This window comes from Hyalella azteca, unplaced genomic scaffold, assembly GCF_000764305.2.
Source record: "Hyalella azteca isolate HAZT.00-mixed unplaced genomic scaffold, Hazt_2.0.2 contig7329, whole genome shotgun sequence".
Lineage (NCBI taxonomy): Eukaryota > Metazoa > Arthropoda > Malacostraca > Amphipoda > Hyalellidae > Hyalella > Hyalella azteca.
Genome location: NW_025937457.1, coordinates 55,234 through 68,310, shown reverse-complemented (window position 1 = coordinate 68,310; position 13,077 = coordinate 55,234). Strand labels below are relative to the sequence as shown.

Below are 13,077 nucleotides of genomic sequence, written 5' to 3'. Positions count from 1 at the left end.
CATGTATTCCTTCTCTCTGATGGGGTATAACTCAATGATAGAAAAAAATCAGTTTTCATTGTATATTAATTTTTTGTTTTTCTTATTTAATACGTGATAAATTTAATATTCTGCGGTATTCTACAAATTTTTCATGATGAAAGACATTTCAAGAAATACACAATTATGTTTTCTGCTCAATCTACTTCGTAAGCTGCTGCAGGTAAGGCTAAAAATATATTATATATTATCTATATAATACTGTGCATATATATAAATATAATATAAATGTATAAATATAGAAATTTGCATGTAATATATAATACATAGAAATGCATCAAACGGTGCATTATCTATTAGAAAATAAAAGCACTAAAGTGTATCATTTGCAGTTAAAAAAATAGATTTAGATGTTGCACTGAACTTATTCACCACTCTAACTGTATGTATATTTTGTTAACATTTTTATGTGAATTTTAGAGGAGATATTCAACATTATATCGCCACTTTTGTTTCCAAGGCACCACTTTTCAAAGCAGAGTAAATATCTTTCAATTCTTTCACTTTTACGGGACAATATGAAAGCTGAATTACAAGTAAAAATTTTTGCTTTAGAGTCATGCACTTTATTTTCAATTTTTAATGATATTTGAAGGTATTGAATGAGTTTAACGCGCAGATCGTAAAATTTCAAAAACGTATAAAATATTTCTGCGTTTGATGATAAGGTTTATTAGAAATAAAGTTTATTTGAACTGTTGTTTGTTGATTGGATGTAAAGCATGCGATTGTTTTTCGCCGGAGATTATAATTCGAAAATTGATCCAGGATGCGCTGGAAAGAGTAGCCAGTCAGCCAAGACCAGACAAGCGATTTGTCACACAACCTCTCACGACCACAGCCACCGGCCAACTGACTGTCACAAGAACCTTTGACTTGGGGCAATAAAATAGCATCCTCTTTTTACTTAAATATAATTACACAACCTACACAATTGAGCACTTCAAAAAGGTAAACTGTTCAAAATTAACTAATCAAAAACCATATTTATTAAATTTTTTGGTGATTAAAAAATAATTTACTTAAAATTAAACTAAATTCTGTATTGAATGTCATTGTCATTATCCATGAAAGTATTCAGGTTTCATAACCACATGGTATGAAGCACATATACATAAAAAAAATTCTCTAAACCCTGAATCTAATCAAAATAAATTTCTTTGGAATTTTGGGATGATAAAAGGTAATAGATGTAAATGGGTTACTTCACTTTTTTCAAGCAAAATATAAGTTGCACAGAATTTCTTTGTCACTTATTCATAAATGCAGAATGTATTTTAACTTAATTTAAAATAATAAGTAATTCAATGAATAACTCATTCCAGAGCGTATGACATCGTTCATTTTTAAATAGTACAATACGTTGTTGTTGTATTTTTTTTTTTTTTGCTCTTCTTGAATGCATAAAACCATTATTCAGCAAATCACTCGTCATATAATATGATATAACTCCCAAAAATTGTAGTACGGCTGCTTACAAAGAATAAAGCCTCCAACAGACATCAGATATTTAGTTCCATGTCTGCTCTCCACGGCTCGGCAAGGCTCCTTCCTGTTGCCTTGTTTCTCCACCGGCACACACGAAAGGAAATTTTCTTGACAAATGTTTGGCTAAAGTATGCGTCCTTCGCAGACGCCGCTCTAGTAGGCAGATACTGTCACAAACTTGTCGTCTCTGGCCCCAGGTTTCATGTCTACGTCAAATTTTGTTCAAGATTGAACGCCTGATAAGAAGTCTGGTAACGCTCATATGAGAAACGCTTTAGTTAAATATGAATTTGAGAGCCGCATTCTAAAAAATGCAGGATAAACATCTCAAAATTATTTATTTGAGATATAGAATTACGTTAGTATTCTAGAAATATAAATCTAAAATTTGCATGGATCATCCAGAAAATTTCCACGAACATAATTAGCACTCAATGTGAGTGCACCACATGTAAATAAATTATAGCAGCTCTGCTTCACAAGCTCGTGCCTAACCCAAGTCAAATTCGTTGATTTCGTATGAAGCAACGCAATACAGGCTTTATTGCCCATTACGAACAATTGAGTGATCCCGTAACAAAACTGTAATGTAGCCGCAGTAACAGAGGCCAAATTATACGTTTGATACGAAAAAACAGGTCTTTATTTTACCGCATGAGAATAACAAAGCGTCTTCTTTTAACTCAATCCACGAAGGGTAATTTTTTGCTCTTATTTACGACGTCATTTTCGTATTTCGTGTATTGATGGCGGGCGTCCTCGCATGCCGCAGGGTCATACTTTAAAAGCCAAGAAAAAATTATTGCAGAGAGACTGTACGCCTTTTTGGACTGGCCATGAAACAGCAAATGGCTTTCAAGAATATCGGTTTTGTTTCATTATGCTAATGGACGGAATTTTTATGAACTCTCATTGTTTTTGAGATCGTTTGGAAGGCGACTAGTTGAACCTGATCTAAAAAATGTGAAATTTAATTTTGTAAAGAAATATCAAATAGCGGTTGAACGCTATGTGCTGGATTTAAAAGAATTTATACTGGAAATTGTAAAGGGAATTGTTTCGGCGCTCAAACTTTACGAGTCAGATCAAAAGAATTCGAGGTTGGATATCGTAATGAGATTTTTTCGGGCGGTTGAACTATAAATAAGCCGTTGGGTTTTTTTCAGACTGATGCACGTTCATGGAAAAGAAGAACAACTAAATGGGCTTGGTAGGATAATATAATAAAATTACGATATATCTCACGACGTATGGACGTTGTCATAAAAAAGTGAAGAAAAATAACAGCACGAGAATACTTTTGCATCAACATTGTTACAATAAAGAAACACAATGATTTAAATGAATAACTAAACTAAAAATTGTAATCGTTGCACTGATGACATATGTTACCAAGTAGCCATCTTTTTTGCATCGTACATCGATGAAGGGTTGACTTCAATGTTCCATTGTTGAGCCAAAAAAAGTTTTTTTTATTTGGAAAAAGCTCAATGCTGCTAATGAGTAATGCAAAACACGCAAACGAGTTATGTAAAATCTCTGATAAGGAGGTATCCGACTTCATGTTTTGCTCGTACATCGTTAGTTTAATTAGCGCAATCATATTCATTATTAGGTGATTTTAATGATTCCGTTCGTCGGTTAGTAAAGAGCGGGAATGTTCTCTTATTTAATTGCAAGCAATAAGCACTGAATTGTGAGAATCATTACAATAATGACAGTACTTAAAACTGTTAATGCATGTAAGTTGGTTATTACGACGACATACGAATGATAATTGAAATGTTACTATACCATTAATATTTTATTCAATTTGATACAATATGTTGGTGAAAAATTAAATGCGGTCGTTACTTTTGTTCATGGATTACATAACAGTACGTATTGTCTGAATACACGCAGCTTCAGCTTCGAATTAAAGATTTAATTAACATATAACTTTTAAACATTTAACTTTTTTTCTTGCTAGAAGGAAGTTGGAAATAATATCTGACAGAAAAACTGAGGACGGGTTAGAAGGAAGCGAAGTGCAAGCATGTTTGCTTTAAACATAAACCACGCAAAGATTTCTGTGACCATTACCGCCACAACTAACTTTCCGCCGTCATGGACAGTTATAATAATCTCTTTAGGCATTAGTTTTAAATTCACTAAACTTGCATTGACTTAAAATCCGTCACGTTAAGATTTCTGCCGCGCTAATCACAACACCTAACTTTCCGTCGTCCTAGGTTATTATCAATTATTATGGATTATCTAAAAATTCATTAAGCTTCTTCTGGCTGGACGAGTCTGGTTTTCTCAGTGTCTCCTGCGTTCTCTGTATCAAGGGGGACAGCTTCCACAGGTTCAGTCTGCGCCAGTCCGGAGTAGATGACCGTTTCTGATGAGTTCCGCCAAGTTATCAACGTTTTAGGCAGTTGTGATTGTTTCCACGATCTGAAAAAATGGTCAGTGCGATTTACAGAACAATTATCACCAATAAACAATCAATAAACCCATTTTCTCGAAGCTTTCATCTAAAATTAGCCAATGTTTATGAACACTTTTACGATTTATTTACATAATCAAAATACAGAACGGGCAAACGAAGTAATGCCATTGACTTAGGGAGATATTATTATTGTTATACAAAATGGAAGGCTATTGTATTGATGAATAATGGTAGGACCTTGTCCTACATAGGCGAATACTTATACATATTAGCCGCTCATCGAATTAATTTGCTGGAAAACCTGCATACCGTAGCCGCAAATAATATAAAAAAACATGTGATAACTGTTTGACAACCAGAATTAGGTTGTCAAACAGTTCTGATTCTGATTATTAGTGCACCATTATTTTAATTTAACTAAAGAAGAAATACGTAGTTGATTTCTATGTATCACTCGTCTGAATGTTTGCTCGTAAATATTTGCTGCAATGACAGATGAAATAATACCTGCCCTTCTGACAAATTAAGGATTTTGTTACTCAACCTACTTGTAAGATTTAACGGAGAAAATCAGCAGAACTACAAGGAACATGGACGTCAGAACGCCAGCCAAGAGCCCCAGCCAAAATGTGCGTCGGTGTCCGTAGAGTCGTTCATCCCAAACAGATGTCCCTGAAGGCCCGTGCTGGTCGTCCACAATTTCACAATGAATTAAAAAATCTTCAACAGAATCAATCACGATGTGATTAATTGTCACCTCAGAAATGTGCTCAATGTGACCTAATATCAGGAAGGGACAGATTGTATCACTGCTGAGAATATTCACGTTTTGCAAGATCAGTGAACCGTACTCTCGCACCACGATGGGATTCTGGCCAGTCACGGTCATGTTTGTATCAGTAATGTAGGCATCACCTTCGATGATAAAGCCATCGTCCTCAATGCTGTACATCACAGAGTTGTTTACGAAACATTCTACCCGGAAAACAAACCCTGATGTATGAATAGTCTCGATTGAAGAGCTGTCTATTGTGATATAATCACCGGATAGTAGCCGAATTTGCCCTATTTCCACTTGATTGACCATAATTTGATCGGCGAGCACCATAATTTCCCGTACGGTGCTGTTTCTCATAGCTAACAACATGATTTGGTGGTCAGGAGACACGGACAGCGAGTTCAGAGACGAGGACTCGAGGGCCAGCGAGTGCACGGCGGCCGTGAAGACGTCGAGGCTGCAGAGGATCAGGTAGAGCGTCAGGTCGGAGTCATCGAGGCGGTGGTCAACCGTGATGACGTGTACGCGACTCACGACGATCTGCACACCCGAGGAAGAGCAGAAGACAGGGCGAAATTTATAACCACTGTATCACTGTGAATATCCTAATTATTCTGAAGAATTGCACCATGCGATGAAATTTGTTAAGAAATTTTTATCTAACTGAAAGAAACTAAAATAAATTAAAATTAAAATTTCATCTATTGAATTTCCGTTTTTTTTGAGTAAAAACGCCAGAAATTTCCAGGCCTTGTTGTATATTCCTTCTCCATTATGGTAAATAAGCACTCCAGCATTTTATTTTGCTTGTTCAACACAACATTTCAATCTCTATTATTATCAAGCAAAGGTTGACTAATAATAATTATTGGTAGTGGTGGAATTTAAAAACTTGATGTGGACAGAAATGGAATTTAAGCATTGAGACAGTAGCATAGCCTGAATTTCAAAATTTAGAATCAGTGCCTCCTAATAGTTTCCACTATATTAGATTTTCAAATATTTTTCTTTAATTAGAATGTGACATCAGTGCATGCGACAATAACCCTCATTAAATTCTTATGATGATGGACAGCCTAATCCAAAATCAGCAGCCTTCCGCCTCTTTCTGTCTTTGGTTCTATATTTTCTCCGTGGTTATGTAAAGGCTTTCTCATCTGGATTGATAGACGGACAGCACGACATCAAAGCTCGTCGACTTAGTTCATATAAAGAAAAGATGATAACAAGCTCGGCCCAATACGATGCTTCCTGCCTACGATGACGAGCAGCCTGACTGAGCTCATGTATGCAAAATATATGCCAGCCAAATGGATTTAACTTAGTTATGCGTAAGCAGGCTCAAGAAGCTCTATAGCCTCGTTGCATTTATTGTATTTACTGATAATAATTCGAAATAGAATTTTTTTTCGTTGAACCGCAAAGCCCAACCAATTTCTCATGAAGGGAAATTTTTTAATTGAATTAAGGCTTGGCGTAATCTTACTGAGAACATAAACATTAAACACATCTTATCATACGATTTTCCTTTCTCTTTTCACATTGTATACATGCACGAAAAACAGAACACTTCATCAACAAATAAATATCCTGAGAGTCAATGCAACCTTGATTGTCAGATTGTTGTGCGTTCAACGAAGAAGTTAAATTTTTAGTAAGTACCATAGAAGTGAGCATGCACCATTTCGCAATATAAAATATCTAATAAGTATGTCGCTCACAATATAAAATATCCAATAGGTAGCGACATCGAGCATTGACGGAAACTAAATCAATGCATCTTTCTGCAATGTTACGATGAAACGCGATGAGATCCCCATGAGGTAACAACACACATTTCTCAGATATTGTGAGGGATTGCCCTATTTTCTTTACCGGTCCCACGATAATCGGATGCCTTGATAAGTTTTTTCTTGGAAGTCCATTTTTTTCAAATAAACGTACGAAGTAAGTTAACATAGTTGAGTTGAGTATAATGAGTAATTTTGGCAAGGTTGTAACAATATTAATATTTCAAACGTCATCATAGGAAAATTTTTGCTTTCAATTTAAAATTAAATATTTCAAAGTTACAAATACATTATGCATCACCATGATCATAAGTATTTTTTTCGATAAATATATTTTTTCAGCGTAACTTGGAAACGTCTCTCAGAAATCTCCATTCGAGCACTCACAAACTGTGAACCAGTCGGCCGTATGATGATCTCCCTGGCGTCGGTCATCATCACTGTAGAGGCGTTCGACGAAGACACCACAACGGCCTGCAGAACAAACAAACACTCCGACAGCTGTTAACGGCATTCATTTTTCGCAAGTAAGCCAAATAAAAATAGTTCTACCTTTTAAATTTGTTTCTACAGCCCAAGGATTAACTTTGCATTTTTACCGCAAAATGTTGACGCTTAATTTATTTTTTTTACCAGATGAGTTCAATCCCTAAATCAAGGATAAGTATAGGTTTTGATCGTACTTATTTTTTCATCGGAAAATTTTGACGCTTAATTTATTTTTTTACCAGATGAGTTCAATATTTAAATCAAGGATAACTATAGGGTTTTGATGGCCTAGTATATAACATACATTTTCAGCTTGCGAATAATCACAGATGAGCGCAGATTCGTTGAAGAAACAGTGTGGCTGCTGATCGTCTGCCACGTACGCGTCTGGATTAACTGCGACGTCTCCTGCTTCGCCGGTGCGCCGTTGGATGGCCAAGAGAAGCTCGTGTGCTGGCTCTCCACTGGGCCACACCGACACCTTGAAGAAATACAATAAATGCGTGAATAAATGATCAATTTTAATGCATGAAAATATTTATCTAGGATACATGAATGTGAAAAAAGTAAACTTTGAAAGCCTTAGACGAATATTTTACTGGTATAGGTGTGCGCAAAAAGTGTTATTGAGTTCTTCAACAACATACGACCGTTTTCTTGTTTGTTTGAAGTGTTGAAATGTGCAAATAGCCACTCACTTGCTCTTCGTTATCAACGCTGATGGCTCCAAACACGCTTCTATTGAACAAAACGTTTTCCAGAGATAGCCGTGAATCGACCTCCAGAAAAATGCCTGCCGCTTCTGCTTCGAATATCGTTACGTTTTCCATCGTCGTAAGTCCGCTTCTGATCCAAATGCCGCGCTTCTGTGAGATGGAGTTTATGGCAGCGTTGGAAAAGCGAATGTTTTCGCTCCCAGAATCAAGTTCCAAAGATGTGATCTGAAAAGTCAATAAGAGGCTCCAGAAATCGAACGTATACCGAAACGGACGGAAGATGTGAAAGTGTGGAATAATCTTTAGTGCAGTGCTCGGAAATTGGATCTCAATTTTGAACTCATCGCATATTATGTTCCGGTATCTGGTGCAAAACTCTGTCCCGCAAAAGATTCGTTAGTATCAGAAAGATTTATGTGGAAGACTGGACGATTAAAGAACCACTTGTAAGAAAAAATTTTCTAATTAGAGATAAATATCATAGAGATAAGGTTGATATAATCGAATGAAGAAAATTATGTTACAAATAACTTGGTAAGTTACAAATGCTATGTCACTTAACAACACTTCTCTTTAACTTCACTTCTTGTTGTTTGTCTGTCTGCTACAAATCTTATAATCGAAATTTAACAAACTTCTACTTATCCTATCGATCTAAAATTTTGCACACTTGCGTGAAGTTGGAGACAATGCATGAATCAAATGACAAAATAAATGATTTTAAAAATTTGTTCCAATATTACAAAAATTTAAAAAATAATTTTGTCAGCTACAAATCTTATAACTGATATTTAACACACTTTTACCTGTCCAATTGATCTGAAATTTTGCACATTGTTTGAAATCGGAGGCAATGCATGAATCAATTGACAAAATAAATAATTTTGAAAAATTTTTATATATTAATTAAAAAAATTGAAAAAATATATTTTTTTAATATTCTAAAAAAAGGAAAAATTCATTGTACATCTGTAACATTAGAGACACTGGATTCTTTAGAAGTGTGGTCTTTAAAAAGTAACTTTTAAACGTATATTATTTCTGTCTAAGTTACGCGGTTCGTGCAAGAGTCACCTTATCAAACTTGCAATCAAGGATCCAGCCTGATCCTGCTAGTCTCAGAGATGATACTTGAAGGAAATGAGATTGGTTGCATGAAGCCTCTTCGCTAACAATCACGTCGTACACGCTCAGGAAGGTCGAGTTTATAACTTTGAGGTTCTTGACAGACGCGGCCTGAAGGGAGACAATTGTGCTTGAACTGATGGTTAGGGAAGACGCTGTGTTAGTTGATATGGTGGTCATCTGTGATCCAATGATGGAAAGTTTGCCTCCCGAGAGACACGTGGCATTCACTAGGCTTATGAATCGCCCGCTGCTGTTGACAATTTGGATGTGGGCGCAACTGAAGTCGCCGACCGCGCGCAGTAAAGATGCGTTGGCAATCGTGACGGAGTACTGAGGCGGTAGCGCGTTGCGCTCGAATACTACGGGCTGAGGCATGGACGGCATTAGCGAAGAGAAACATGAAATATAATGGTAGAATGAATTAAAAATATATTTTACATTTCGCACTATCATGGAAATAACGAGCTTAAAACTTTTGTACAACTGTGCAGACTGCGCGATATCATTTAGGGCCTATAATTGATTATAAAAGTGTCTATGAAACTTCATTCATGACTAGCACAAGAGTCATATTCTTTACTGAAATTTATGCTATTTTTTTTACTGAAATACCTTGTCCACACCAGCAAAATCGCAGAGAAGAGCACCGAAGTGGAAATTGCAATACTGATTAGTGAAGCCAGTAATTACGGCTTCTTTTGTTACATCCTCGCCTTCTTCGTACCTGGAGCCGTCGTGAAAACTAAAGTAGCTTGACTCTAACGTGACAATCTGCCCTGATATCGTTAAATCAGAAATTGATACTTCCTGGGCAGATTGCAGAGCGAAGCCGGGCTTTTCCATGCTCAGAATGTTTACATTTTCTAATTTGATTTTAGATTCTAAGGTCACGATGGAGTTAATTTCTGCTGAACCAATTGTACAGTTTCGCATAATTAATAGTCCCGAAAGCATGTTGATGCCTTTGAACTTGATATTTCTAATGAACACATTCTCGAATATCAAGTTATATCCATTGAAAATTATGCTTTGTGGCCCGATGGTGCCAATTGTCGAGTTGGAAATCGTGAAGCTCGCTACCGAGATATTCACGAAGAAAATGTCTTGAATAAAAGAATTTTGTATGACACTTGGATAGACTCTTATTTCTGCCCTGTCGATAGCTGTTACTGTTGAGTTGTCGATGAGCAATTGACGAAGCTCAGGCAAGTTTATTGATGCGATGTCCGAGTTCTCTACAGAGAGATCAATTATACCGAAGTCCAGCGTCGTGGCCTCGGAATCTTTTATTCTCAACCAGTACCTGCAGTGTTGATACGCTAGCTGAAAGAAAATATAAAGCAATTATTACTGGTGTCGGTTGCAATAGATATTACATTTTGATGTAAGATAGTTATATTTTAAGAATCTGTTTGGTTTATTGTACGGTTTTGATCTAGTAAAAATTCTAAACAGTAATTTCCAGGTTACATTACGAAGACAAAATGAACTCTGGAGATGAATGCGGACACTAATAACGCACTGATCCTCTGCCTGTGGAGACCCTGGCAGAGCTGCGGACCAAGATCCAGCTGACACACGTGGGGTGCAGCAGCAGCCGACGTGCTGAAGTCACCACCAGCGGCCTGCCCGAGAGCCTGTCCTCCGCGACCAGTACGTTCTGTTGGTGGGATGGTTAAAGGGTTAAAGGAGGACTTAGTGAGGAAGACGTCCTGCCCCTGAGCCTGTCCTTCGTGACCAGTACGTTCTGTTGGAGGGACGGTTAAAGGGTTAAAGGAGGACTTAGTGAGGAAGACGTCCTGCCCCTGAGCCTGTCCTCCGTGACCAGTACGTTCTGTTGGAGGGACGATTGAAGGGTTAGATGGGGACTTAGTGAGGAAGACTGCCTGCCCGGAGACAAGGGTGTTCACTCGGTACAATAATTGATGGTGTTAGGAAACTCAGTGCTGATGACGACGATCTGAATGGTAAGTGTGCGAGTAGCTGTTGTAGGACTTGAGAGGAACTGAGCGAAGAGAGGTCATTTTGCTACATCAATAAACAATTTTGCAGTGCGGGACAAAGAATTCATAACCAAATAAAATGCTAAGTAAGTTCATGATAATTTCATTGCAACGTTTCAAAAAACTAAACTCATTGACAGTTCAAAAATAATCGATATAAAGACCAAACTGTGGGTTTTTCTTGAATTATTGTATGTTAATGATGAAGGAGCTAGTCTAGCTAACAAACGTTTCCGACGAAGTTATTATGAATTCAATTGGCATTTTTTTTTTGCTTTTCTGTTCCTGATTATTTCCATATAAGCTAAGTAATGATATAAATACGCGGTCTAAAACGTTTAAGGCATATCTTATGTGTGCGCTCTTTTGTCATTCGCAATGGACATCATCTCAAACATTTGCGTTTCCATGTAATAACTTTTGTTATGTGGTACTGAGTTGTTATTTTTAGACGTTAAGCTGGGCCCATTGCATCACCTACTTTCCAACTTTGTTCTCGTCATTCCACAAAAATTTGTTCATATAATTGTGAATTCTTCTTTAGATTTTGTAAAACTTTCCATGATTTTCGTCACCTTAACGAAGTTGCATCGTTGACTATAAGTAAGATAATTTCGAAGCTCTGTTTTCAAATCCTAAATAACCAGAGAACAAAACCGACCATATGCATGCGTCTCACTTGCCTGAACCACACACTGGAAATTGCAGTCAGTGTTGATGAGTAGCATGGCATCACACTCACTTACCTGCGCCACACACTGAAAATTACAGTCAGTGTTGCCGAGTAGCATGGCATCACACTCACTTACCTGCGCCACACACTGAAAATTACAGTCAGTGTTGCCAAGAAGAATGGCGCAAAACTCGGAGTTGGCGGCAGGCGAGAGGTCGCCTGTGTGGTAGTCTAATCCCGTGCATCGTTCCCGTGCCTGAACAACCACCGCTAGCAGCAACACCGCCAACTTTTTCCAGCAATGCAGCCCAGTAACTGCCATTTAGCTTCACTATCTACGTATCAATTAAGTTAAATTTCCTAGTATTTATCGGGTAAACTGATGAAGGTAGAAAAATATTTTGGTGCGTGAGTGAAGAGCAATAAATAGAATTAGTTGAATTCGGTGTTAGATTAGGCTTAAGTTGGACTACACTAATCACAAATAGTCATATTTTGGATTTCAAGTAAGAGTAACAAGGGCCAGCGCATAACCACGTACACTAGCACCATGGATGACTGAACTGCTGAACGTCAACTTCGTGGCGCGTCTCGACAAGCTTTGTAGAGCGCATGACTAAAAAGTTCTCGCTCACGCGAATTCCCCACAAGCACAACACGCGAGAGTTCTTCATCGTTTTGCTTTTACGCGTGTACGACGTAGCATAATGCATGCTAATTTATTTAATGTGTCTGGAGCTTTGAAGAAAATCTTTGAATTTGGTTTTTAGTTATTTTATGATGTGGATTTTGTAGAATGACTGTATGAAGGATGCGAGGAGCTATGCTCAAGGACCCTCGAAGACTATCGTATCTAGTACGATAGACGCGATAAGGACCTATGAGAGTTAAGGTCAAGATAAGGATCATCGAGCAGAGCGATAATTCTTGACTGCTATACCACTCTCTTATACACATCTAGATGTGTATAAGAGACAGCTGCAATTCATTGTGAGCGCTGCAATTCATTGTGAGCGCTGCAATTCATTGTGAGCGCTGCAATTCATTGTGAGCGCTGCAATTCATTGTGAGCGCTGCAATTCATTGTGAGCGCTGCAATTCATTGTGAGCGCTGCAATTCATTGTGAGCGCTGCAATACATTGTGAGCGCTGCAATCCATTGTGAGCGCTGCAATCCATTGTGAGCGTTGCAATTCATTGTGAGCGCTGCCGAACAGAATAGCGAGCGCAGGGGCCGTGAGTAAGCGCTGCTTGCAACCTACGTTCGGATGCTGCCGTCGCGACGTATACGACGATTGCGAGGCAACAATCATTGAGATTAGAAATAATTTCCTAATTTCATTGTAGTACAAGAAGAATAAGTACAACCTTAATACCAACATAAAAAGGTATTCGTTCTTGAAACAATTGTCTCTGAGCTAATCACCGTTGAAAATATCGGTTTATTCAGCTATGTATTAAACTTTATTTATTAATAGTTTAAAAACTTTGTAAACAATTTGATAAGTGCCTGCAAGTCCTAGCATTGTCCTGTCCCAC

At 37.5% G+C, this 13,077-nt stretch overlaps 1 protein-coding gene across 1 annotated transcript; it reads right to left on the bottom strand.

The window, feature by feature from the left end:
* Positions 1-2,737: 2,737 nt before the first annotated feature.
* LOC108664825 lies at positions 2,738-12,099 on the bottom strand. The gene is made up of 9 exons (XM_018151519.2): positions 11,675-12,099; positions 10,385-10,522; positions 9,475-10,185; positions 8,809-9,228; positions 7,717-7,959; positions 7,323-7,499; positions 6,917-7,003; positions 4,510-5,279; positions 2,738-3,966 (listed from the first exon to the last, which is right to left on the bottom strand). The coding sequence occupies exons 1-9, from the start codon at positions 11,858-11,860 to the stop codon at positions 3,795-3,797; spliced, it is 2,904 nt and encodes a 967-aa protein (XP_018007008.1). The 5' UTR covers positions 11,861-12,099; the 3' UTR covers positions 2,738-3,794.
* Between the last annotated feature and the right edge of the window lie 978 nt (positions 12,100-13,077).

Excerpts from the sequence above, each read along its gene's own strand:
- LOC108664825 (XM_018151519.2), bottom strand. The coding sequence starts at position 11,860 with ATGGCAGTTACTGGGCTGCATTGCTGGAAAAAGTTGGCGGTGTTGCTG. Across the intron at positions 9,229-9,474 it reads ATTTTGCTGGTGTGGACAAG|CCCGTAGTATTCGAGCGCAA; the intron begins GTATTTCAGTAA and ends TCCATGCCTCAG. Across the intron at positions 7,500-7,716 it reads GCGTTGATAACGAAGAGCAA|GTGTCGGTGTGGCCCAGTGG; the intron begins GTGAGTGGCTAT and ends TATTTCTTCAAG.